The sequence below is a fragment of the Beta vulgaris genome, chromosome 4 (assembly GCF_026745355.1).
Source record: "Beta vulgaris subsp. vulgaris cultivar EL10 chromosome 4, EL10.2, whole genome shotgun sequence".
NCBI lineage: Eukaryota > Viridiplantae > Streptophyta > Magnoliopsida > Caryophyllales > Amaranthaceae > Beta > Beta vulgaris.
In genome coordinates this window covers 12,198,978-12,224,782 of record NC_079205.1, presented here as the reverse complement: position 1 = coordinate 12,224,782, position 25,805 = coordinate 12,198,978, and the positions used below count along the sequence as shown (strand labels likewise).

Genomic DNA, 25,805 nt, shown 5'->3' with positions numbered 1-25,805 from the left:
GACGAAAATCATTAATAGAAGAAGGGGCCTCTTTTTTAGGAATGAGACAAAGGTAAGACTTGTTAATGGCTTCCGGCACTATACCCTCATCTAGACATTTATTTAAAAAGGAGACTAAATGATCATTGAGAGTGCTCCAGAATTGCTGGTAAAAAATGGGCTGGATACCATCTGGTCCCGGACTTTTCAGGGGGGCCATGGATTTGACTATGATACCTATTTACTCATTAGAAAAAAGAATTTATCAACTCATGACTATCCTCATGCAAAATAAATACTTGAGAAACAAAGGAAGAGATGCGTTTACTAAAGGTATGCTTTGTAGAAAAGATGTTAATGAAGGTATTTCTAGCCAAGTTTTTCAAAAGCAAGTCATCATAAATCCAGTTTCCATCCGAATCTTGAAGCGCATGAATTTTTCCTTTAGATTTTTTAATCTTAGCCAAAACATGGAAATAGCGGGTATTATAATCCCCGAATTTCCGCCAGTAAATCCCCGCTTTTTGAGCCCAGATTCTTCTTTCAATGTGATGAATGTTATTTAAGTCCAAAAGAAGATCTTTTTCCAGCTGAATTAAAAAATCCGAATTACGAAATGAAAGAGAGATTTGAATCCCATTAAGTCTTGCATGAATTCTCTTTTTTTTTGCAAAGCAAGATTACCAAACACATGCCCATCCCAGGATCGAATTTTACTTAGGAATTTTTTTCTTCCGGATAAGAAATCCACCCTAGGCTGTAACCAATTATTAACAAAAAAATCTTTAAAATCAGGATGTGCCCTAACCAAGCTTCTTTACAAGTTAAATTTTTAAAGGAGGAGTTGGAAGTGTTTAAGTTAATAGAGAGAGGACAATGATCAGAATAAGTTCTTGGTAGATGACTTACCTGCGTTCCCGGAAATTCTGTGATCCAAGTATGGTTAGCCAATGCCCTATCCAAACGCTCCCCAATCAAAGCAGTACCCTCTCTTGCATTTGTCCATGTAAAAGAATTACCATCAAACCCAAGATCCACCAGACATGTAGCGTCCATAAAGGAGTTGAGGTCTCTGCATTGTGTAGAGCGAAATGCTCTACCACCAGATTTTTCACCTTGACTCCTAACTTCTTTTACTTCCCTCGTCAAGTGTAATAAAGTTTTACCTTTTACGCCAATTTTCCTGAGTTGGGCATTTCTGCTTTTGACGCCAATTTACGAATTTGCCCTGGACATTGGATAGTTGGGCATATATCCATTAGCCGTTTATCATTGCTGACTCATCAAATGATGGAGGATCATTGTCAAAATCAAACAACATTTACTTTCAAGTTTCCTTGGCTTACTTCATAGCGCTGGTCTAAATAAATGTATATATATGTATATATGTTGGATTCCAAATTAGCTAACAATAGGACACATATTTTTCATATAACACGAATATATCTCAATGCTTTCTTTCATGGCTTCCTATCTCCCACATAGGAGACTAATGTTCAAATCTTGGTGGAAGCAAAATTTCAATATTGTTGGAGGGGGGAGTTTGGGACTTGTTGGGCCTTTAGGTGAATGATCTGTGCGAGGGTAGTTTAGGGGAAATTCATCAAAAAAATAATGATAAGATTAGCATAGCAATATATGATATTTTATAAAATAATTTTATGAAATCGAAACTTATTGAAAGTAATAGAATTATATTGGAACCGATATGAATCAATTTTAAACTTATTCGACTTGAATCATACTTGAAAGTTAAGCTAATAACACCCTCTTATTTTGGCCCCACTCATATACAAAGTTTATGTCCCTCACTAAATTTAAATTCGCTAAATTAAGTATATTGAAATATCTAAATTAAATGTAAATCCACGTATGTGAATCGAGTTTAAAATCCATTGTCATTCAGCCATAAAAAAAGAATAACCAAAGATATTTTGCCTGAGTGGCCAAGATTGAGGTGCTGAGAATGATAGGTTACATATGTTCGACTCCCCCTCCCGTTCTCTATACTTTATACGACATTCGTGACTCATGGATAAAAAAAAAAAAAAAAAAAAGTTGCTTCACGAATTAAATTAATGCACGGCTCAGAATTTGACCAATATGCATAACATTTAAGTTGCATGGACCTCGCATCCTCAGACATATCCAACCACCCACACACATAAATATTGTAGATCATGTGATAATACCCAAAACATAATTCAATCTTTAGTTGTAGCCTACAAGTAAACTAAAATATGAGGAAAAACAACCGCAACAGTGGAGCTGCGACACCGCTATTGATGGCAGGAGACGACGGTTGGTCCGGCCGGACAGAGAACAACGAGCAAAAATGGTTGGAGAAGGTGGTGGATATGAAAGAGGCCAAAGAGCAGATTTTATTCTCACTGCCCATGATTCTTATCAACATCTGTTACTATCTAATTCCACTAGTCTCAGTTATGTTTGCTGGTCATCTTGGTCAGCTACAACTTGCTGGCGCTAATCTAGCAAATTCTTGGGCTACTGTCACTGGTTTCGCTTTCATGGTCAGACTCTTTTCTCTCTTATTCTTCCTACTTTGCTTCTATAATTTTCCTTTTAATTTTCTTTTTCTTCTTGGCAATACAATTCTATATTTCTATTAATAACCAACTAGAAAAATTACACCTTATTATTTTTTTTTTTTTGGGAAAAATTGCATTTTTCCATTCATTAACTAATATTGTTAAACATATTATAATCCGAGAGTAGTTATTTGAGGGGAGGGGGAAAATCCTAGTTACAACACTATCTCCATCCATGGTCCTACACGATTTTGCCATCTGGTCCGCCACTCGGTTGAACTGTCTGCTACAATGTTTAACATCAATGCACCAAAACCAGCTTACAAAATATGCAGAAAATGTCCCTTGCAATTGTTGTAAATCCTACGTGGTACAACCAAATCTTTTTTTTAGACAAATGTGGTACAGCTAGCCAAATTTTTCTTCACCAGCTGAATTTTTTTTTTTTTTTAACCCACCTTCTGCGAAGGGTTGCCTACTTGCCCGGCCAAGGGACCTTAACAAAACAAGGCATTAAGCACAAGTGCACAACTATCTGATGTGAAATAAATTTTGTATTGGAAGACAATTACTATATGGCATATGCAACCTTAAAAACAACCATTCAGAACACATTGGCCAAACAAACACATTGGCCAAACAATAAATATATAAACAATGAACAAACTGCGAGGACTGGTAGGTTTTACAGTACACAGATAACCCTACACTAATGTACTTTCTCTTTTTCCCTTTCCCCACTTAGCTTCTAATAGAAATTCATAATAGCAAACTTATATTTCTTCCGTTTCTTAATAATTGCAATAGTATTTCGATTATTCATCAATTAACATTGACATACGTTATCAATAATGTTTTTGGATGAGTGTCAATCCAATACGTATCTTTCAAATATCAAATTTTATAACTGATTGATAATTAGAGATGTTGATAATCAGAATTGTGTATCGACAAGCATAAAAGTCAAACGACTGTAAGTATTATAATACAAAGGAAGTATTTAATCGACTATGTGATTGTAGAAAATCAAACTTGACTCTACTTTCAAGTAGTTTTATTAAAGAATAATTTATCTCACGATAAATATAACTTCAGAATAAAATGTTTATTAAAAAGTAGTATTAGGATTACCTTTGGAATTGTGAGAATGTAATTAACACTGTAAAATATACTTTCCTGGACAATATATTTTCTCTTCATCTTTGGAATTAACAATTTAATTTCTTCTCCTACAGTGATTAACACCATGGACCAGAACTTACGGTCAGGGTCCACTAGGCTACTAGTTAGTGCAAAAAAATGCAAAATGATTTTTTTTTTTTGACTTTTGAGGGGTAAAATGATTTTTATTTATTTACTGAGGATATTTTATCTTACTAAAAAAATATACTTTCAAAAATTAAAAATAATCTTACTAAGAATAAAAATCTTCGGGATCCTTATCAAACAAAATAAATATCTTCTGAAAGTCGGTTATTTGCGTCATCTGAAAAAAAAAGTCGGTAACTAATTATGACCTGTGAGGCTGTGATTCTGTGAATTGCATAAGCTGCACCTATATTCTTAAGTACTCCATATATATACCTAACAACTTTACATCATTAATATCAACGGTAATTTTAGTTTCTTTTGTACCCAAAAAAAAAAAAAAAAATCAGCGGTAATTTTAATATATGCAGCTAGCTTGTTAACTTCATACTTATTATCAACTTTACATAAATTTATTAATGGTAATATTGGTATATGCAGTTATAATACCTAGCAATTATACATTTTTTCCTGTAGTATCATCAATTAGTTTGATATTTTTGACAAAATTACTGTCAATCTTTTGAAACCTTGAAGTTAACTTTTGCTGGAAAACACCACACTTATAACGATATTATAAAATACTTTTTATGATTGATTTATTTATATATATTTTACATGATAACTAAAGAGTACATTTTTGGAGAGAAGGTTTCACATTAGTGTTAACGTGAGACTGCTGATGTCATGCTGACATCACTCGCGGGCATCAAACCGGCAGTAGTTATAGTTAAGCGCTTACACCTATTAGTTATGCTAATCTTATATGTTATAATTATAATCTTTCTTATTTTCTAGAATAAAACTATTAGGCATAAAACCGGAACAAAAAAAAGTCATAACTAATGTAAAAACAATATTAACTAAATATCCAAATATCATAACTATTTATCAGAAACAATAACTAATGGCCAGAATCACAACTATCGAACCATAAAACCATAATTAAAGGCCGAAGCTGAGAATTGGAGGAAAAACATACTTGTCTCACGTTAGTGTTAACGTGAGATGTTCTTTTATACGACTTTGTGATAACTAAATTCTAGTTTTGACATTGTAGTAGTTTGATCTCCATATATGTTATAGGAGTTTGTCTTATAAAAGATCGCCTACTTTTTAATTAAAATTAGGCAATGATAAGCTTAATATTAACAAGAAAATTTGTCTAATAAAGACTACATTAATTTCTTCTGTGAATACATTAAAATTAAATATCTCTTTTAATAATTTTTGTACGTTATTAGATCTTGATCACGTAATACTCCAAAAGATAGCGTTGCTAGGCAGGTGGAACTTGTAATATGCTGCGGTGGTAAGGTCCGACTAGACTATTAGAATAGCTATGCGACTACCTAATAACCCATATGTTTCTAAGAGATTGCCTCAATTTCATTTTTAGTTTTTCTTCAGAAGTAGCCCTATTTCATACTTAGATGACATGCTTCTTACAATTTCTTTTTACTAGGGATCAAATTTTATGGGACTCATTTGAGGATTTTCCCTTATCCCTCCTCAAGTGAGTCTCCTTTATCTTACCTTAAAAAAATTTCTTTCTACTTTTTCTTCGATCCTACCTGTTCAGGGACAATTTCACACCAAGACTAATTAATTTGCTTGGAGAGGGGGTTGATAATTAACTTGCGAAAATGGAAACTAATTGCACGAAATAAATTAAAGTTGCAAGAAATAAAAGGATGAATATAGCAAGTTTTACGTGGAAAACCCTTTGTAAATGAGGGAAAAACCACTGGAGGATTGATATTATGCAAATTCACTGAGTTGCTTGAGTTTGCAAGAGAGTACAAGTATTAGCTAGAGTGAGAGACTAGAGAGTAGTGAGTGAGTTACAATATTCAAACTAACAAACTATTTATACTAGAATCCACAAAATGATGTTGGAGTATAGCCGTTTTTGTCCTCACTTCCTATTGACCAAGATCCTATATTTTTGGGAGGAGATGAGAACGTTGGTTTGTAGCAGTTAGAGGCCTCCCCATATCTCTCTCCATATCGCGCATATCTCACTAAGAAATAGGGGACCTCAACTATTTTGCCACGTCCTTGCCAATTGAATGCTGCCACTTGGTTGAGCATAATAACACATCTTCAGCATGCATCTTGGTGCCACGCAGGAATAATCCGATCCTAACAATAACCCCAAATTTTTGCTATTTGAGCGGAAAACCAAAGAAGGAAAAATTTCAAGATTTAAAAGAAAACTGCCTTGGAGAAGGCGCGCAATTATGACGGTTACTTGCATGGCTTGATTGGACATATAACTTCTTCGTTCTTCTATAAATGTAGGACATCGTTTCAAGCTAAAGTTCTTCGGGTTTCTTGCACAATTCAACTTTTCTCTTCACCTACGTAAACTCTCATCTTCCCTTCTGATTTCCGTTGCGTTTTTTCGATCCCTTCAAGTTATTTTCCGATTTTGTATGATTTCGCCTTTGTTGTACGTTTCTTTCTTCAAGTCAAACCCTAGGTCTTCTTTAAGAAACAATTCCTCCCATGAGGGAGCAAATATCTTTGGCACCTTAGAAAATTTAGAGGATAAGAATCTTTACCGTAGCGTGCTAACTGCGGCCGATTTGCAAACCGTCAAGAAGAATTACGGTTTTCCACTAGGTGTTGTGATAAGGTTGCCAATTGATCAAGAAAGGATGAACTAGGTTTGCCCGGGTTCGTTAGTTTTCTATGACTACCATTTCGCCAAATTAGGACACAAATTCCCTTTTTCATCCTTTATCTGTTAGTTTTTTGCTGCAACTGACATGACACCTTGCCAACTTCTTCTGGGCATGGAGGGTTTTGTCGATTGTAGAAACTCTAAGCAAGAATTTGAGTATTTATTTTTTCAGTAGATTATCTAGCGTTTACCTACCAATTCAAAACTTTTGGACAAGGGAGATTTACTCGCAAAACTATCGAAACTCTGAGCGCGAACAATTAGCTGGGTTTGCAAATATAATTTTGGCTACTTTTGGCGCTGGAGACAGAACCTTTCACATAATTCCTTCGCATCCTAGCGATAACTCGCCTGTAAAAGCAGATTCCTTTAACTCTCTAAGAAGAAGAAGCACCATAACTTGCTCAACCAAAAACATGTCTTCTGGTATGCATGCATTTTTCCGCCGCCTTTTAAACTTTCATTATACAATGCTCCCTTATAAGTTGCTTATTCTCCTTTATTGTTGGTAGAAACTTCTGCATCCTAGCGCACTACTTCAATTTCGAACTTTTAACTGATTTCCAGACTGCGCAATAGAAGTGGGGTTTTCACGACTCCTCCTGCATATTCTGCAGCGATCCGCACTCCTATTCCTCAGCCTTTTCGCTCAATCGCAACGCCTGCAGCTTCTACTTTGGCTGGGCGATTCTTCAGGACTTTCAATCTATTCCTTCTGAAGCGACTCCAATACGACCAAGCGCCAAAAAACTTGTGGTTTCGTGCTACCAAGTTGCGCCATGAGACCATGACACCTGCTGCTATCGCATCTTTGTCTGTCCAGGTTTGTCTTACCTCCTTCGTCAATCATCTCCTTACTCTCACACATACTGACCTCTGGCGCATTTTTATTTTTAGTACTTGGCAAGCTTTCATTGCTACGCACCAGAACTTATCCGAATTGACCACTAAAGTTGACATGCTTGCCAAGGAGAAGAAGAAGATGAGGCAAGATGCCAACGTTGGTTGGAACAGCTGAAGATGGAGACAGAAGACGTGCAACATTTGAAGGGAGAGGTAGAAAAGGTCGTTGAGGAGACTGAGGCGAAATGTAATGAGTTTCTTGACAACACTGGCATGCAAGTCTAGTTAGCCAGGAGAAAAGCTATGGAGGAGTATGCTACTGGCAAGCATTTGGAGTGGGATCATGCTGCAAAGAGGTTGGCCTATGAGAGGCTAAGAAGAGCCAAAACATGAATGCTACAACTACGTTGGCAGATGTCGTTGATGATGCGTCTACTCATGCTGCAACTTCTTGTAACGCCCCGAGAATTCATAACCTTAATTACTCATGATTGACAGTGGAAACAGATCTTAAGTTGTGGGTCATGGGCCCATAAATAAAATAATAGCCTTAAAATGGTCTCTAAAAGTATATATACATACTCTCAACTAGAGTAATAATGATTACTCATAATACATTCTAAATATCCCAAATATATGTAGAGTCACTTCAACGTAATCCCTAATATCACCCTTGCATATGCTTTGCCATACCTAAAACAGAAAACAAAACGTCATGAGCCGAGGCTCAGTAACATACTACTCTAACAACGTAAATTCATTTCAACTCATTTTATTTGAAAATAGGGAGAGGAGAATATCGCAAACATCATTTCATAAACATATAACTTGATAATAGAAAACCAACAATTTTGAGATATTATCCTTTATAATCTTACATCATTTTTAATGGTAACTTGGCAAGTACAACATCATAACATCATAATCATTAATCCGAAAGGCGGTCACAACAAAGGTGATACTTGCGGTGCCCATAACATTAATCCGAAAGGCGGTCACAACAAAGGTGACACTTGCGGTGCCCATAACATATACATATCCGAAAGGCGGTCACAACAAAGGTGACACTTGCGGTGCCCATATCCGAAAGGTGGTCACAACAAAGGTGACACTTGCGGTGCCCATAAAGTACTGCTAAGAACTGTCTTTCACTTTCATTTATCATGTTTCGTTATTTTTATATTTATGTGATAAACATCTCTTAAGCATCATGAAAAACCAATTCATCAGCATCATAAACATCATTTAGCAAAACATTTCATATCCTGCAATCCATAAACACATATCATCAAAACATTATGTAAAAGCGTCATAAAACATAGTTGGAAGGGGAGTGCGGGTGTTAGCAGTAGACGTTACCTCGAGTCGCGATCATTATATTTGATAGCCGGAGGAGGCTTGTAATGTCCCTTTTTCCTTTCTAATCTATTTAAGAATTAATAAAGGACGACTTATTAATATATTTAATTCTAGATCTTTAAGCTCTACGATCCATTTTCATCATGTGCCCATTATAGGAACGACTTTAATATAACTTAATAGTGAGTTTCTAAAATTAATAGTTATGAAACCCCATTATCACCATTTATTACTTAAACTATAATTCTTGACTTTATTAACTTGGTCACTAACTTATGTAAAACTATTTATTTAGTAACAACCACTACTTATAAGATTCATGAAAATTCATGTTTAATGACTTGAAGGTATGATTATAGAACTTTCACACTTTAGTTAGACTTTTAATAGTAAAGTGATATCTAACTCATTGTTAAACTCTAACTTGTATTAGTGATATTTCATACTAACTGATACTCATGTATAAGTGACTTATTTAATTTACAACTTAAGAAGTGATAGTCATATCATTAAGCTAAAAGTGGGACTATAGTCATTTAAGCTTACTAACATTATACTTATAATCCAAGTGTACTTAATTAGTACTTATAATACATAAACTTAAGTAATAACTATGTGAGCATGAAACTATAATTTTATTAATCAAAAACACCATTCGAGTAGTTAAGGTGTAGTAATAATGACTATGTCAATCTCTTTTAAACTATAATTAGGTTGTATGATTATTTTATGAAGTAAAATGGACCTTAGAACAATATAAACTTACAGAGGGTCTAACTCTTTACTCCGAACTCCGAATCAGATGATTTTTGGGTTTAAATTCAATAATTTTTCACGATCTACAACTTTCATGAAGGAAGTATATGCAGATTCTGACTTTAAGAAAACGATATTGGGGAAAAACAATACGACAACCTAAAATTAAAGGAGAAAGAGAGTGGGTATTTAGGGCCATTCATGGGTACTCAAAATGAATAAGACACATCAATGGAAATTCAGATTTTTATTTGATGGTGTAAATGGAGGTTTTGGTTATAGTTTGAAATTTTCGAGTGGATGAAAAATGGTGAAATTAACCCACTATTTATAGTAATTTTAGGAAGAAAAACTCCATTAAACTAATGAAGACTTAATGGTGAATAATACTTGGGGAGCAAGGTCTTCTAGAAGCCTTGGGGAGCAAGGACATGAAGCTTGAGGAAGAAGATGAGTTGTGTGGTCATGGTGATTTTCCATTTTTAGGAAAATATTAAAACTATATACTATATTATAATAAGTATTGCCACAACAAACATTGCTTCTAAAGTAATTAAAGTAACCATCTTTTGGAAAATAATCTTAACCATGATAGTTATGAAAAAGTTTAGGACACAATTAAGCTAATAAACATAATTAGTAAATAATAAAATTAGTTAAAAGTTCGGGGTATTACACTTCTGTTGTTGCTTCCCACTCCCAGCCTATTAATGTTGATGGTGAAAAGCCCTAGAATGATGTTGTTTAATATTTATGGCTTTTGCCTAGGATTTAAAACAGTATTTTACTTTGTGTTTGCTTTACTTGCTCATGGGAGCAAGATTTAAGATATTAGTGTGTTTACGTATTTGCTCATAGGAGCGACTTGAACTTATACGCTTATTCTGCTTGCTAGGAGTAGAATGTTAGGGACTGATTTCCTGCTTCCCCTAAGGGAGGTAGTTTTTATGAAATTTGCTTACTTTGCTTTCCACCATTCCCTTTTTTGAGAATAGCTTATGTTTTGCGATTTTGTCTCATGCATGCATGTTGTAGCAAACGAAAACATTGATTCGTTTTGAAGTTGCTTTTTGATACCGTTTGTTTTGCAACTACTATGTTATGGTCTTTTAGACAATTGGCATAACTCGCAAGAATGTGATAGTTTGTCTCGTGATATTTTGAATGAATTGCATGTTTTATTAATGAATTATTCGAAAATTACAAGTAATAAATGGGAAGAATAACTTGCTTACAAAAAACACTCTTCAAAAGTAATGGTGAGGTGCTTCAGTTAGGGACCCTGATCTAGCCAATCTTGCGTTTTGCTCCTCAAGTTGCCATTTGGAAGTTGCTTGACCTTTGATTGCACATATTCGGTTAAAATTTAGTCCAAATTGCCTCCTTCGTAGATGCATCCTTGTTTACCCAAAGGGTTGCTTGTAAATTTGCCAAGGAGGTTGTTGTTGAGAATGTTCCTGAAAATGTTGAGGGACTTCACATAGGAAGGGATTTCGCCTGGGAAGTTGCTGAAGAAGTTGCCTACAAAGTTATTGGAGAAGTTGCCAAGAAAGTTGCTGGCCGGAGAAGTTGCCAGGTCTTCCAAAACGCGTGTTAGAGATTTTCTTTTATCTTTTAGTTCCGAAAATCTGATTTTACGGGATAAAATATGATTTTAACTAAAAAAAATATCTTTGAAAATATTTATTTTATTGAAATAAAAAAATTAATTATCAATGAATAAGAAATGGGCTTTTTAAAGAGTTGGGGTTGAAATATTCCTTATGGGCGTTAATATACGATTTTAACACTTTTCGAAATAATTTCGGGATGGCTCTCGGACTGCTCTGTCCTTGGATCAGACCAATTAAGACCACGACATGTTACATCATCGGATGCTTAAATGGGGAGACACGATTATATGTCTAAACCTTACTTTCTCTCTTAGCGCCATTTTAACCATCACCTTGATCATGCCCTATTATCTTGGGATAACTTCATTATGAGGATTACTTTCGCATAAAAACAAACTACCTTGTTCCTTGATTCCAACTGTCTTTAGAAGAAGCCAACTATAATGAATTGTACTAGTGTGAGTAAGTTTGACTAACACTTTTTGTTGACCTGTTGACTTTTGCTTCTTTGACTTATGTTGACAATTTTCTTGAGTCGATATAATAAAAGGGTATATCCATTCACCTACGGGATTACTAGAAATTTATGCACGCTATACGTGCCTCACTTTTTTTAAACATAATTTATAACTTTTTTGGGCATAAAAAAAGGTAAAATTTGAACAATAGACATGTTGATTAAGCCTATATCACTTGACCAAATCCGACTTTTATTATTTATTTTATTTATACTTTCTTTAAGATTTTTAAAATTAAAACTGATAAACGATAAAAGAATATTACGTAGATTTATTAAGGATTTGTTATATTTTTTTCAACAAAGTATTTTGTTTTGATTAAATCATTTCACTTTGTTAATTGATTGTATTTTCCTTTTTGATTTACTATTTGATTGTGTATTGATTGATTAAATATTTGATTGATATCATTTTCTTTGTTAATTTTTTTAATGCTATATTTGAGTTTGATTTTCTTTCATCTTTTTCTATTATATGATAGAGATAAGACCAATTTGGAGTAATAGTTGCGGGTGTTCATAAACAAGTAGTAGATGCAGGTGTTCATAATATGCCATCTCTCTCTAATCCTTGAGTTACACGCCGATTCTCCCGTGGTTTTCTCCCCATCCAGAGGGTTTTCATGTAAAATTGCATTGTGTTATTTCTTTATTTCTGCATTATATTTCGCCCATTTATTTTGCTCTTATTGCGAATTCAGAGGGGAGAGAAAGGTACTTGTGTGCGAGGAGGAAGCAAGATCGCTCGACATTAATGGTGATGCAGGGCCATGACAGGAGAAGATAAATCGAGGGAAAATCGAAGCGAAGAGAGTAAAGATAGGGTGAAAGTGTCAGGTGTTGGGAGTAATGGAAACCCTAAGACTAAATAATATCTCTATCATTCTATTTGAGACTCGAGAGAATGAGAGTTGAGAGTAGCGAGCCACTGAAGTAGAAGAATTTTTTTTTTACTTTTACCGGGTGATCAGGTACTCGCATAGCTATAACAAGAGACCTATTACTTGATGTGCTTCTTTCCCCTTCTCCCAGATCAAATACCCTAAATTGGAAATTTTAGAATGATTAAATATTTACATGGTCTTTTTTATTGCGGGGCAATGGATTGGGTTTCTATGAAGACCCCTAGTAATAATTATGAGTGCTTTTTGGGCGCAACATGTTATACCATAACTATTTATTGTGTAACAAAATCTCATACGTAGAAAATGACATAGACTACAAAAAAAAGGACATGGACTATGCCAATAATAACGTGAATTTAATATCATTTTGTCATTTCTTTTATGTCATTTGAGTTTCTTTACAAAAGAAGCAGCGATTTTTTATTGTTACACCACAAGTTATACTGTAACCATTTACACCCAAGAATTTGTGAATAACTACACGAGAGAAAGTAAAAAAGCAATCTCGATCATTTGAAGTCCATTTCATCCCAAAATTTAGACTAAATCATATAAAGAAAGGTTCTTTCACTAATATTAATCTTATTTCAATAATTATTGGGAGTAGAGAACCGCATTCTTCTTTGTAATTACTGAATTCATCATGTGATTCTTAGTCTTTAGACTTCATTAATGAGCTCCTTTTCATCTGCAAACTTGTAGGTTGGTCTGAGTGGTTCGCTTGAGACATTATGTGGGCAAGGATTTGGTGCAAAATTGTACGAAATGCTAGGAATTTATCTCCAAACATCATGTATAGTCTCGTTGAGTTTCTCCATAATCATATCCATAATATGGTGGTTTACAGAACCCATCCTATTATTACTACATCAAAGCCCTAACGTATCGAAAGAAGCAGCCATCTACATGAGATTTCTAATACCAGGAATTTTTGCTTATGGAATTTTACAAAACATCTTAAGGTTCCTCCAAACACAATCTGTAGTTTTACCCTTAGTTATATTGTCAATCGTGTCATTGCTCTTACATTGTGGCCTCAGTTATTTGTTGGTTCATTGCACTAGTCTTGGTTATAATGGAGCAGCATTGGCTACTTCAATGTCATTTTGGTTATCAGTTATAATTTTGCTGATCTACGTGAGTAATGCTAAAAAATTTGAGCACACTTGGAGAGGGTTATCCAAGGAATCATTTTCTTATGTTTTCATCAACATGAAATTGGCATTGCCTTCTGCTGCTATGGTTTGGTAAGTACATTTTTCTTGCATTGTCAATTTTAACAAGTATTGTTTTTGGCAAATATTTTAAACAAGTATTCCCCCATAATCAGAGAAGACATATATAGTTGATTCATTGATGTGGTGTGTTTCTTTTTAATTTTGTTTTGCTTGTGATATTCTTTGTTGAGGTGCCTTAAATTGGTGAAGGGTCCAATGATAGTGTATGGTGTTTAACTAGTTCCAATTTGTTTTGTCCTTATATTTTGGGATAGCTTGTTCATGTATTTAGGAAATACTAATAAGTTATGTGCTATATAATTTTTCCAAAAAAGCCTAATATTTTTTTCTCCCTCTGCTTGTAACTAGCCAACACATTGTTGATGAATCATATATATCTAAATGTCGATGTATATAACTTTTTTCCTTGTTTGCTTTGCTCATAATATGTTCCTCTCAGTTTGGAGTACTGGGCATTTGAGATCCTGGTGTTGTTGGCTGGCCTCATGCCAAATTCTGAAAGAAATACTTCTCTTATTGCAATGTGGTAAGATTTACTTTTTTTTTCTTCATATGGACTCATATTATGTTAGTGAATATTATTCAAAGGTGATGTACTGAAAACATATACCTCGAGTCATGATATCTTTTTTTAAATATTAGCTAAAAGATAGCAAGATATGTGAGAAGTACAAAAGTCAAAATGTTATAAAAAAGAACAGAAAAAGTAAGCTATGTCCTAATATCTCATAAAAATATATGCTAATCCCGAACTTATTTTTTAACAGTGTTAATACGGAAGCAATTGCCTATATGTCTGCTTATGGCTTAAGTGCTGCAGCAAGGTATTTATAATTTATGTAACAGTTTTTTTTATTTTAACTTTTGACTTATTTAGATAAATAAACCTTTGATTTTCATCTCCATATGATAGCACAAGAGTTTCAAATGAGCTTGGAGCTGGGAAAGTAAATGAAGCAAAGCATGCAATGGGAGTAACATTAAAGCTATCAATTCTCCTAGCAGCTATTGTTCTTCTTGCTCTAGGATTAGGACATAATATTTGGGCAGGCTTGTTTAGTGGAAGTGCCACTATTATCAAAGCATATGCTTCGATGACTTTTTTACTTAGTATTTCAACATTCCTCGACACGGTTCAAGGCATTTTATCAGGTGCAACATTACCATATAATCAGATACATTGGCGCTATTGCAATTTTTCTTTGTGGTTGATCATTTATTATGTTGTTTGGGCATGAAACAGGGGTATGCAGGGGAATCGGTTGGCAGCACTTGGCTATGTACATAAATTTGGGAACATTTTATCTCATTGGTATGCCCATTGCATGCTTACTCGCCTTCAAGTTTCATTTTTATGTCAAGGTAATAATTTTGATCATGTCAATTTACATTTTATATTAGGATTGGGATTATTTGTGACAAACTATTTTATGCAATACATTCATTAGAGCAAACCATTTTATAATATTATGTAGGAACTTAGATGCGTAATGCGGAAAACCAAGTATCATATACTTGAACATCTATCCCAAGATCATTGCATAAACTAACATGAATCAAATAATATATAACATTATATATCTTTGATGCGTGAATCCTCAAATGTACTAACTTCCAAGTGAGATCTTATGAGAATGTCAAGCGCCGTTCCTCTAGTATTGGTCCACGAATAACACTTGGATCACCACGTATGCTAGTACGGAAGAGAGAAAAACACTCTATTACTTTTGAGGTGAGGGCCGAAATGAGTGTGAAAAGACTAAGGGAAAAATCAGATTTTTCACTCTAGAAGTTGGAAAAAGTATGTAGTACTTTGTAACCCCTATATCATTATATAAGGCGGTTACAAAAGAGGTGTTTCATGAGGTTCTATTTTGCCTCATAATGTCATACATTATGAGCCTAATAAACTCATGAGTTACAACTCTTCCCACCCATTATAAAACCGCCTAACCCATTTCACAAATGGATTTGGGTAAATATCCAAGTGTCATTACTTGTGTGACCTCATAGGACTCAATGATACTAGTAGTTGGCCCCAATCATATTAGTCCAACAAACCACAGCAAAACGTTGTGATCATCTAATATTATTGAAGATATTATCTCCATAATTTATCCTAATATTATTTAGTTTATTACACTTGATCGAGGACAAAATTCTTTAATCTCCCACTTGTCTAAGAACAAGTGTGTAACCTTCAAACTTCTTATGTCGCTTAATGTCTAACTTGATGATATGATAACATCATATGTCCATCATACCAATATTCAAGTCGTTCCTTGAAATCTGAGTTCGAACTGTCGAAACAAATGATTAACTCCTTAATCCATTTGAGCACGGCCATACATTTACCAGTTCTTGCTCTTCAAGGGGCTAAGACACCAATCCTAACTCTTAGGAGGACTTATCAAATCTTGTATGACCAAAGCTCCCACTCAATTCATAGCAGTTCTGATCGCTGCTTCTATAACCTCCTTTTACGGCACAACGTTTTGTAGTGTCAAAAACATACTAATCCTTAAGTAAGAACAATGTCATACTCATGTCAAAGGAATCCACTAAACATATTAATAAGAGTCTCATAAACCTTTTAGAGAACCCCCACTAGGTCTGCCCAGCGTGTATCAACTATACAAGCCTATGCAAATGACTAGACATCTCCATGTCCCTATAGCCCATGAAACTGCGCTATCAATCAACTTGCAATCTAGTCCATGAAACTGAATCATTTACGTTCAACTTAATGATTCGAACTAGGGACTAAGGTATATTATAACTCCTGTTCACTTGATAGAGTTCCATTTGTCAAATCACGTATTTGACAATCCTATCAAACGTTATAAAATACTTTGAACGTTTTATTTAATACTAAACCAAGATTAAATAAGAACAAAACTTTTATTGATAAACATAAACATAACATATCAAAGCGAGTAATTATAATTGTGGACTAATTAAAAGTAAATAGTACACAATTAAACCCACTCTCCTATATGCTTAAGCCCTATAGCCCTAGTATGACTCTCATGCTTGGGCCGTGGCAATGGTTTAGTCAAAGGATCAGCAACATTGCTATCTGTATTAACCTTGCAAACTATTACATCCTTTCTCTCAACGATTTCTCGAATGAGATGAAATTTTCTAAGTACATGTTTACATCTTTGATGTGATCTTGGTTCCTTAGATTGAGCTATGGCACCATTGTTATCACAATGTAAAACAATACCATCTCCAACACTAGGTACTACTCCTAGCTCCAGAATGAACTTCTTCATCCAAACGGCTTCCTTTGCTGCAGCAATATACTCAGCTTCCATTGTAGAATCAGCGACAGTGCTTTGCTTTGAACTTTTCCAGCTCACTGCCCCTCCATTTAGACAAAAGATGAAACCTGATTGGGATCGGAAATCATCTTTGTCAGTTTGGAAACTTGCATCTGTGTAACCCTCAACAATTAACTTACTTTCACCTCCATACACTAAGAAATTATCCTTAGTCCTTCTCAAGTACTTTAGGATATTCTTAGCTGCAATTCAGTGTGCATCACCTGGATTTGATTGGAATTTGCTACACATGCTCAAGGCATATGAAACATCTGGACGAGTACAAATCATAGAGTACATAATGGACCCTATAGCTGATGCATAAGGAACATTACTCATTCGCTTAATCTCACATCATGTCCAGAAGGACACCGAGTCTTGCTAAGCGACACGCCATGTTGCATGAGTAGGAAACCTCTCTTAGAGTTTTCCATGTTGAACTTAGTGACGATCTTGTCTATATAAGTTCGTTGGCTAAGCGCGATCATCCTCTTAGACCTATCTCTATAGATCTTGATCCCCAAAATGTACTCAGCGTTTCCAAGGTCTTTCATAGAGAAACAACTTTTTAACCATTCCTTGACTGACTCAAGCATGGAATGTCGTTTCCTGTGAGAAATATATCATCTACATACAAGACCAAGAAGACTATGTTGCTCCCACTTTCCTTCTTGTAAACACAATACTCTTCTCCGTTTTTCTTTGAGAAAACCAAACTGTTTGATTGTCTCATCAAAACGAAGATTCCAATTTCGAGATGCTTGCTTCAATCCATAAATGGATTTTTGAAGCTTACATACGCTCCTAGGATTTTCTGGATCCACAAAACCCTCCGGCTGTGTCATATACACATCCTCTTTCAAGAACCCATTCAAGAAAGCGATTTTGACATCCATTTGTCAAATCTCGTAATTAAGCATGGCTACCGGTTGAAAAGGTTTCGTCATAGTCTATACCATGAACTTGCTTGAACCCTTTTTCAACCAACCTTGCTTTGTAAACCTGAATATTACCATCATTGTCTGTTTTCACTTTGAAAACCCATTTGCAACCAATAGGTGTAATCCCATCGGGCAAATCTACCAAGTTCCATACTTGATGCCATTTAGGACCTCATGGCTTCAAGCCATTTTTCGAAGTCTTCACTCATCAAAGCTTGCTTGTAAGTAGTAGGTTCCTCAAATTCTAAAATCATTATCTCAGAATTTTCGGTTAACAAAAAATCAACAAACCTCTTGGTTGGTATTCTTGTTCTACTAGACTTACGAGGGGTGCAACAGGAGAAATTTTCTTCTCAACAATTTGAGAATTTTGCACGAATTAGATTCGAGTGGGACAATAGGATTCGTGTACGGATGCACGTCCTCCAACACTTGGTCAGTTATGGGAGAAGATTCTCCAAAGGAGGAACTACTTCAGCCCAACATTGGCTCTTGTGTCTGTCTCTAACATAGGATGAACTATGTCCATTTGTTGCTCTTCTCGAACTTCTTCGAGAAATACATTACTCCCACTTGCCTTTTTGGAAATAAAATCTTTTTCCAAAAAGACACCACGACGAGCAACAAACACTTTCCCTCAGTGCGATTGTAGAAGTAATAGCCCTTGGTTTCTTGGGATAACCCACGAAGAAAACTTATCTATTTAGGGGCGAGTTTGTCTGAAAGTAAACGCTTTACATAAACCTCACATCCCCAAATACGTAGAAAAGACAAGCTTGGAACTTTTCCACTCCATATCTCATATGGTGTCTGTTCTACTGCCTTTGATGGAGTTCTATTAAGTGTGAAAGTAGCAGTTTCGAGAGCATATCCCAGAAGGATATTGGAAGATCAGCAAAACTCATCATAGACCGAACCATATCAAGTAGAGTTCGGTTCCTCCTTTCGAAACACCATTCAACTGAGGTGTTCAGGCGGAGTGAGTTGTGAAAGAATTCCACAACCTTCAAGTGATCACTAAACTCTTGGCTCAAATATTCACCACCACGATCGGATCGCATGCTTTGATTGTTTTGCCAAGCTGGTTTTGGACTTCATTCTGGAATTCTTTGAACTTTTCAAATGATTTCGACTTATGCTTCATTAAATAGACATATCCATATCTACTTAAATCGTCCGTAAAAGTAATGAAGTATCCAAACCCTCCCCTAGCTTTTGTGCTCATTGGTCCACATACATCAGTATGTATTAGGCCCAATAGATCACTGGCTCTTTCACCCTTTCCAGTAAAAGGTGACTTTGTCATTTACCCATTAAACATGATTCACACACATCAAATGGCTCAAAGTCAAAGGATGTTAGAAGTCCATCTTTATGTAACTTCTGAATGCGTTTCGCGTTTATGTGTCCTAAACGACAATGCCATAAGTAAGTAGGATTAGTATCGCTTGATCTATGTTTTTTGCTGTCTATGTTAAGGACATCTTTGTCTAAGTCTAGGAAATATAGACCATTAGACCTTTTAGCAGTGGCATAAAACATTGAATTCAAATAAACAGAGAAACAACCTTTCTCAATTGTAAATGAAAACCCTTCATTATCCAAAAAGGGATAGACATAATGTTTTTGGTAATAGCAGGAACATAATAACAGTTATTAAGCTCTAATATTAATCCGAAAGGAAAAGATAGACTATAAGTCCCAACTGCAACGGCCGCAACTCTTGCACCATTTCCAACTCGCAGTTCCACCTCTCCTTCAGCCAAGGTTCTACTCCTTCTTAGTCCCTACACATTCGAAGTAATGTGAGAAACACAACCGATATCAAATACCCAAGAAGTAGAGGTTGCTAAATTAATGTCAATGACATAGATACCTGAAGAAGAAGCCCCAGACTTCTTATCCTTCAAGTACTTCGGGCATTACGCTTCCAATGACCTATTTATCACAATAGAAGCACTTGGCATTTGCGGCCACCTTTGCTTTGCCTTTACCTGTGGCTTAACAGCAATCTTAGTGGCAAACTGGCAACTTGCTTGCCCTTATCTTGCTTTTTCTTGCCAGCCCATTCCTTCTTAAAACCCTTTCCCTTTTGAACCATAAGAACTTCCTTCTTAGGTCAACAGGATGTTTTGCTCGCAGTCATAAGCATCCCATGTAACTCAGCAAGGGTTTTCGACACCCCATTCATATTGAAGTTCGAAACGTATTGAACCCATCATGAAGTGAGTGTAGAATGATGTCAGTAGCCAACTCTTGGCTATAAGGAAAGCCCAACCTCTCCATGGCTTCGAAATAACCAATCATTTCGAAGATGAGTGGCGACCGGCTTGCCTCAACTAACGCAACTCAAGAATAGCCTTGTGAGTTTCATACCTCTCTATCCGAGCTTGTTGTTGAAACATGGTTTTCAACTGTCGGATAATGCTATAGGCATCCAAGCTTGCAAATCCTCTTTTGAAGGCTTGGTTCCATATCCGCTAGCATAAGGCAAGTAACAATTACTGACCTTTCTACAACGGCCTTATGGGCCTCTTTATCAGCATCAGTAGAGGTAGTAGTTAAAACTGGGATCGGGGTTTCAAGAACATCCTCTCGACCTTCGGACCTAAGAACAATTCTTAGATTCCTTTCCCAATCAAGGAAGTTGTTCCCGTTCAATTATCCTTCTCAAGGATTGAACGTAAGTTAAAAGGTGAATTATTGTTGTTACCAGACATGATATCTACATGAAGATGCAAAAAGTATAAGTATGTTTATCATAATAGCTTTTAACAAATTTTAAACACTTTAAAATATAAGCTATGCACTTGACCAATTTTAACGTGTCCCTTTTTTTTTTGAATCAAGTGGTTCTAAGATCCTATCAAACATGATTTATAAGTGGACTTTGGCCTCAACTTAAAACCAAGTTTTAAAGGTAAGTAAACTCTTTTACTAATTACAACATTTGTAATTCTTAGTTAATGGGTGTTTGCTAAGGTGATTACGCTCCCAGGTAAGGAAGTTACCCACAATGTTGGGGAGAGCCTTCCTAATCCTAGACAGGCTTGTCACCCAAACACAAAACCCAAAAACTTTGCTACAAAATCCAAAACCGTTTTGATGATTTTGTTGGGCCAAACCAAACTAAACTTGCAAATTTCGGAAATTTACTCTACTTAGCCCAAGATTGAAAGTAATACTCTGCTTTGGCAGAACCTATTACTAACGATCAAGTTTTAGTAGGTGTTTATTTGGAATAGCAAAAACCCAATATTTTATTTAAGGGACCTAAGTAAATTATTATGTTGATTTAATTACTAGTGAAATTTAAATAATTAAATCACAAGCATAATAAACTTAGAAAGCATTTAAAGCAATATTTAAATGCATAAAATAAAATGTGATCCTAGTATGGCCCCTAAACCTAAAGACTACTCTTTATGGCTCCCTTGTTGAATCACCATGGATCTCCATCCTTGTGCTTCATAGGATAAGATTGAATCACCATTCTTCTTATTAATACTTGAATAAATATTTTTGGAATTATAAACTAAAATATTACAAAAATCTAACGATGCGTAGATCGTATTTAGATTACAAAAATACATTAACTATAAGCAGATCATATTTTCTATCCATGTTTTGGGCCATACTAGTCACAGCATGCATTCATAATATTATATATATAAAACATGCATTTTAGTCAACTATTAAAATAAATTATCATGTTTTAACAACTTTAAAACATAATAATACCATGAAGATTTAATCTCACATTAATTCTTATGGTTGGTACCTTAAGACAAAATTTAATCATATTAGAATTTCGTCTTACAAAGGCTTTAAAATATTAATCTAATAAATTTAATCACATTAAACTTAAAGATAAAAGTTAAAGCAATTCTAGCCACCACATATAATTTAATCACATTAAAAAAAAACTTAACATGATTACACATAAATAGGCATGGAAGAATTAATCAACTATTAATACTAACAACCTAACATGTAATTAACATCATAAAAATAAGGAAAAATTGTTTTAATTAAGTCAACCTTTGCGTGGTCTTCCAATTTCAAGTCTAACTTTTGATTATTCCTAGTCAAGTCAACTTTGTAGCACCATTAACTTTAATTAGGTTAAATGACCGGTAACCTGATAAATTGGTAAATAAAAAAATTTACCAATTAACCCACCCATTAACCCACCCAAAACTAAAAACCCACCCATTAACCCACCCAAAATTGAAAACCCACGCATTAACCCACCCAAAAAATGAAAACCACCCATTAACCCACAATAACACCATCCCTACCCCACCCACAACAACAACAGCCCAACCACCCCCTCCCTTTCCTCCTTCGAATCCTGCGCCACCCCGTCTCCTGCCGGAAAATGGCTCCCCCTCCCCGTCCCCTTCGAATCCCGCGGCTCCTCCTCCCCCTCCCTGCCGGAAAATCTCTCCCCCTCCCCGTCCTCCTTTGAATCCCACACCTCCCCTCCCTTGCCGGAAAATGTCTCTCCCTCCCCTTCCCCCTTCGAATCTCGCGCCCCCCATCCCTCGCCGGAAAATCGCTTCCCCTCCATCACCCCTCCGACTGCGCATCCACCATCTTACCCCTTCGAATTGAATCTCGCGTCTCCCCACCTTCGTTTCTGCCCAGAAAGAAACCGATGCGGCTGATCTGAAGGACTACGCGGCTGCGGACTTCCGGCGAAAGTGAGGGAGGACGACAGAGACGAGTGCGCCGGCGAGAGTGATGTGGGGGGAGGGGCGGAGTTGCGTGGGGATGAGGAAGGGTGGGGGCGGAGGTGGTGGGGGGAGGCGAAGGGTGGGGGTTGGGGTGGGGGTGCTGCTGATGGAAAGGAAACAGGGGCAGGGGAGGGGAAGAGTGGGGGTGGGGGACGTTGTTGATGGGGGTGCAGGGGAGGGGAGGGAAGGGGTTGGGGGTGGGTGGGGGTGGTCTAAGGAAGAGGGAAGAGAAAGATGGCAGGAGGAGGGATTAGTAGAAAATAAAAAAAAAATTACAAACCAGTCATTTGGCAACACGTGGCACATGTAACCTGTTAAATAGGTCACAAACAGGTTAAAACTCAATAGAAGAAAATAGCCCTACAAGCCTAACTTGACTAGGAATAATCAAAAGTTAGACCTGAAATTGGAATACCACGCAAAGGTTGACTTATTTAAAACAATTTTTCCTAACAATAATAATAACAATAGTAGTTACTAACTCTTTAGTAAACCCCTTTAAAATTAACTAGTCAATTATCACATATAATTAACTAATAAAATTAAAGCTCATTATTTTAATTCAATCATGACTTAAATATGAAATTAATCACCATTAATTAATCAATTTCCAATATTGGAATATACTCAAAAAAAAAACTTTTTTTTTTTTAGAAAAAAGGAAGCTGCCAAGGCAGCAGTGCATCACCACTGCCACCTCAGCAGCGGCCCACCACCGCGCGAACCAGCCTCGGCAGAACCAGCCACTGCGTCGCTGGCAACAACGACCACCACCGAAAACCGGCGACAGCCTGTGCTGGGCAGCGCAGGACGCGCGGCAAGCATCAACAGCCCAGCGCACGAAGCTAAGCCCGCGCGAGCCACCATGACGCCGGCCACAGTCTGGCGGCACGCCTGCCACCATGTCGGTCGAATTCCGGCGGCCCTTCCCCCTTTCCCTCTCAATTATCAACAACTCTTGTGCATAATTGAAGGAAGTTACAACAAATTGATTTGGGGAAAAACTTAGGGTTCATATCAATTTTGTTTAACAAAAGCCAAAAAAAAAAAAAATTAAATAAACTAATACACAAAATCTGATATTTTGTGATGTGAGTTTTGAATTTGAGTATAATATATATTTATATATTCATAAAAATCAAATTTTTATGTTTCCAATCAATTAATATTACAATGTTGATCATGCAAATAAACTCATATATAAAGCCTTCCCTTAATTGAATTAAAAAATGAAATAAAACATGCATCAACATGTTTACATGATCATAGTAATTTATGTAAGAGGCTAACTGATACCACTGTAGGAACTTAGATGCGTAATGCGGAAAACCAAGTATCATATACTTGAACATCTATCCCAAAATCATTGCATAAACTAACATGAATCAAATAATATATAACATTATATACCTTTGATGCGTGAATCCTCAAATGTACTAACTTCCAAGTGAGATCTTGTGAGAACGTCAAGCGTCGTTCCTCTACTATTGGTTCACGAATAAGACTTGGATCACCACGTATGCTAGTACGGAAGAGAGACAAACACTCTCTTACTTTTGAGGTGAGGGCCGAAATGAGTGTGAAAAGACTAAGGGAAAAATCAGATTTTTCACTCTAGAAGTTGTAAAAAGTATGTACTCCTTTGCAACCCCTATATCATTATATAAGGTGGTTACAAAAGAGGTGTTTCATGAGGTTTTATTTTGCCTCATAATGTCATACATTATGAGCCTAATAAACTCATGAGTTACAACTCTTCCCACCCATTATAAACCGCCCAACCCATTTCACAAATGGATTTGGGTAAATATCCAAGTGTCATTACTTGTGTGACCTCATAGGACTCAATGATACTAGTAGTTGGCCCCAATCATATTAGTCCAACAAACCACAATTATCTTCTAGCAAAACGTTGTGATCATCTAATATTATTGAATATATTATCTCCATAATTTATCCTAATATTATATAGTTTATTACACTTGATCGAGGACAAAATCCTTCATATTATACACTTCTCTTATTGATTTTTTTTTTTTTTTGATATTGCCTTTAAGATTAAGACTTAAGAGTGATATATACTAACTTAACCCCTGCTTCAAATTCATATGGTTCTAAATTGCCTACACACAATAGGAATTATTATACTTTTGCCATGACTTGAGAACATGGTATAGAAATAAACATCTAATAATCAAATTATATAATTTGTATCTAAAGATGTTGTCTTACAAAGTAAATGGTATCAGATTATTTTTGACAAAAATAAATAATTATAAGGCAAGTTCGCTATAAAATATTAATTTTATTACAATCTTGTTTATATGCTAACATTGTTTATGTTATTTTGATTCAGGGTCTTTGGATTGGCTTGATTTGCGGCCTCATCGCTCAATCTAGTTCGCTTTTTTTGATTACTCGACTTCATGAATGGACAAAACTTGAGCCCTCCGCTAGTGCCAATGAAAGATTTGTATAGTCTAAGCTTTGATGATAGGAAGGTTATGTATCAACCTAAAAAATATTTAGTACAACAATGTCAAATATAGACCATTAATTTTTAATATTCTAAAGCATGAGTTATCTAAAAATAATTCTACCTTTGGTAAAGAAATTCGCAAGACTCAAACTTTGGTTTTTTTTGTGGTGCTAAACTTGCACACAGTATTCTTGTTTAGTACTACCTCCGGTCTTTATTAATTTATCCGTGTTTCTTTTTATGATGATTCTTATTAGTAAATTCATTTCTTTTGTTTCTATTTTTGGAATGAGACCATTAACTTTCCATCACACATACATTCAACTTTAACATAAAATAATAATGTCTCTTTCCTTTTATATCCCACAACATTGTTTCTCCTAAAACTTTGTGCAAAAGAAACGGGTAAACTATTAAAGATCGGATGGAGTATTACTCTATCACTAGTACAATAAATGCTTATTGCCGCGGTCATTAAGTGGCCGATTGCGGCAGTTTTGGCTGCGCAACAATTAAGGGGGCAGCAATAGGTAATTAAACTATTGGTGCTGTTTTTAACCGCAA

General features: G+C 35.6%; 1 protein-coding gene and 1 long non-coding RNA gene across 6 annotated transcripts; one reads left to right on the top strand and one right to left on the bottom strand.

The window, feature by feature from the left end:
- Positions 1-2,085: 2,085 nt before the first annotated feature.
- Positions 2,086-25,488, top strand: LOC104891501 (protein DETOXIFICATION 19-like). 5 transcript variants are annotated; one of them, XM_048642793.1, is made up of 8 exons: positions 2,374-2,510; positions 12,315-12,584; positions 13,221-13,765; positions 14,196-14,282; positions 14,524-14,580; positions 14,670-14,908; positions 15,000-15,118; positions 25,119-25,488. In XM_048642793.1, exons 3-8 carry the CDS (start codon positions 13,284-13,286, stop codon positions 25,239-25,241), a joined length of 1,107 nt encoding a protein of 368 aa, XP_048498750.1. In that variant the 5' UTR covers positions 2,374-2,510; positions 12,315-12,584; positions 13,221-13,283; the 3' UTR covers positions 25,242-25,488. The 5 variants fall into 5 exon arrangements, with proteins under 5 accessions (XP_010696043.1, XP_010696041.1, XP_048498750.1 ...); XM_048642794.2 differs by lacking the exon at positions 2,374-2,510 and adding an exon at positions 11,967-12,238; XM_010697741.4 differs by lacking the exon at positions 12,315-12,584 and having other exon boundaries at positions 2,086-2,510; positions 15,000-15,068.
- LOC125496878 (uncharacterized) lies at positions 8,166-9,759 on the bottom strand. Its single transcript, XR_007273257.2, has 3 exons — positions 9,494-9,759; positions 8,728-8,793; positions 8,166-8,633 (listed from the first exon to the last, which is right to left on the bottom strand). It is a non-coding gene; the product is annotated as an uncharacterized LOC125496878 (long non-coding RNA).
- Positions 25,489-25,805: the final 317 nt, after the last annotated feature.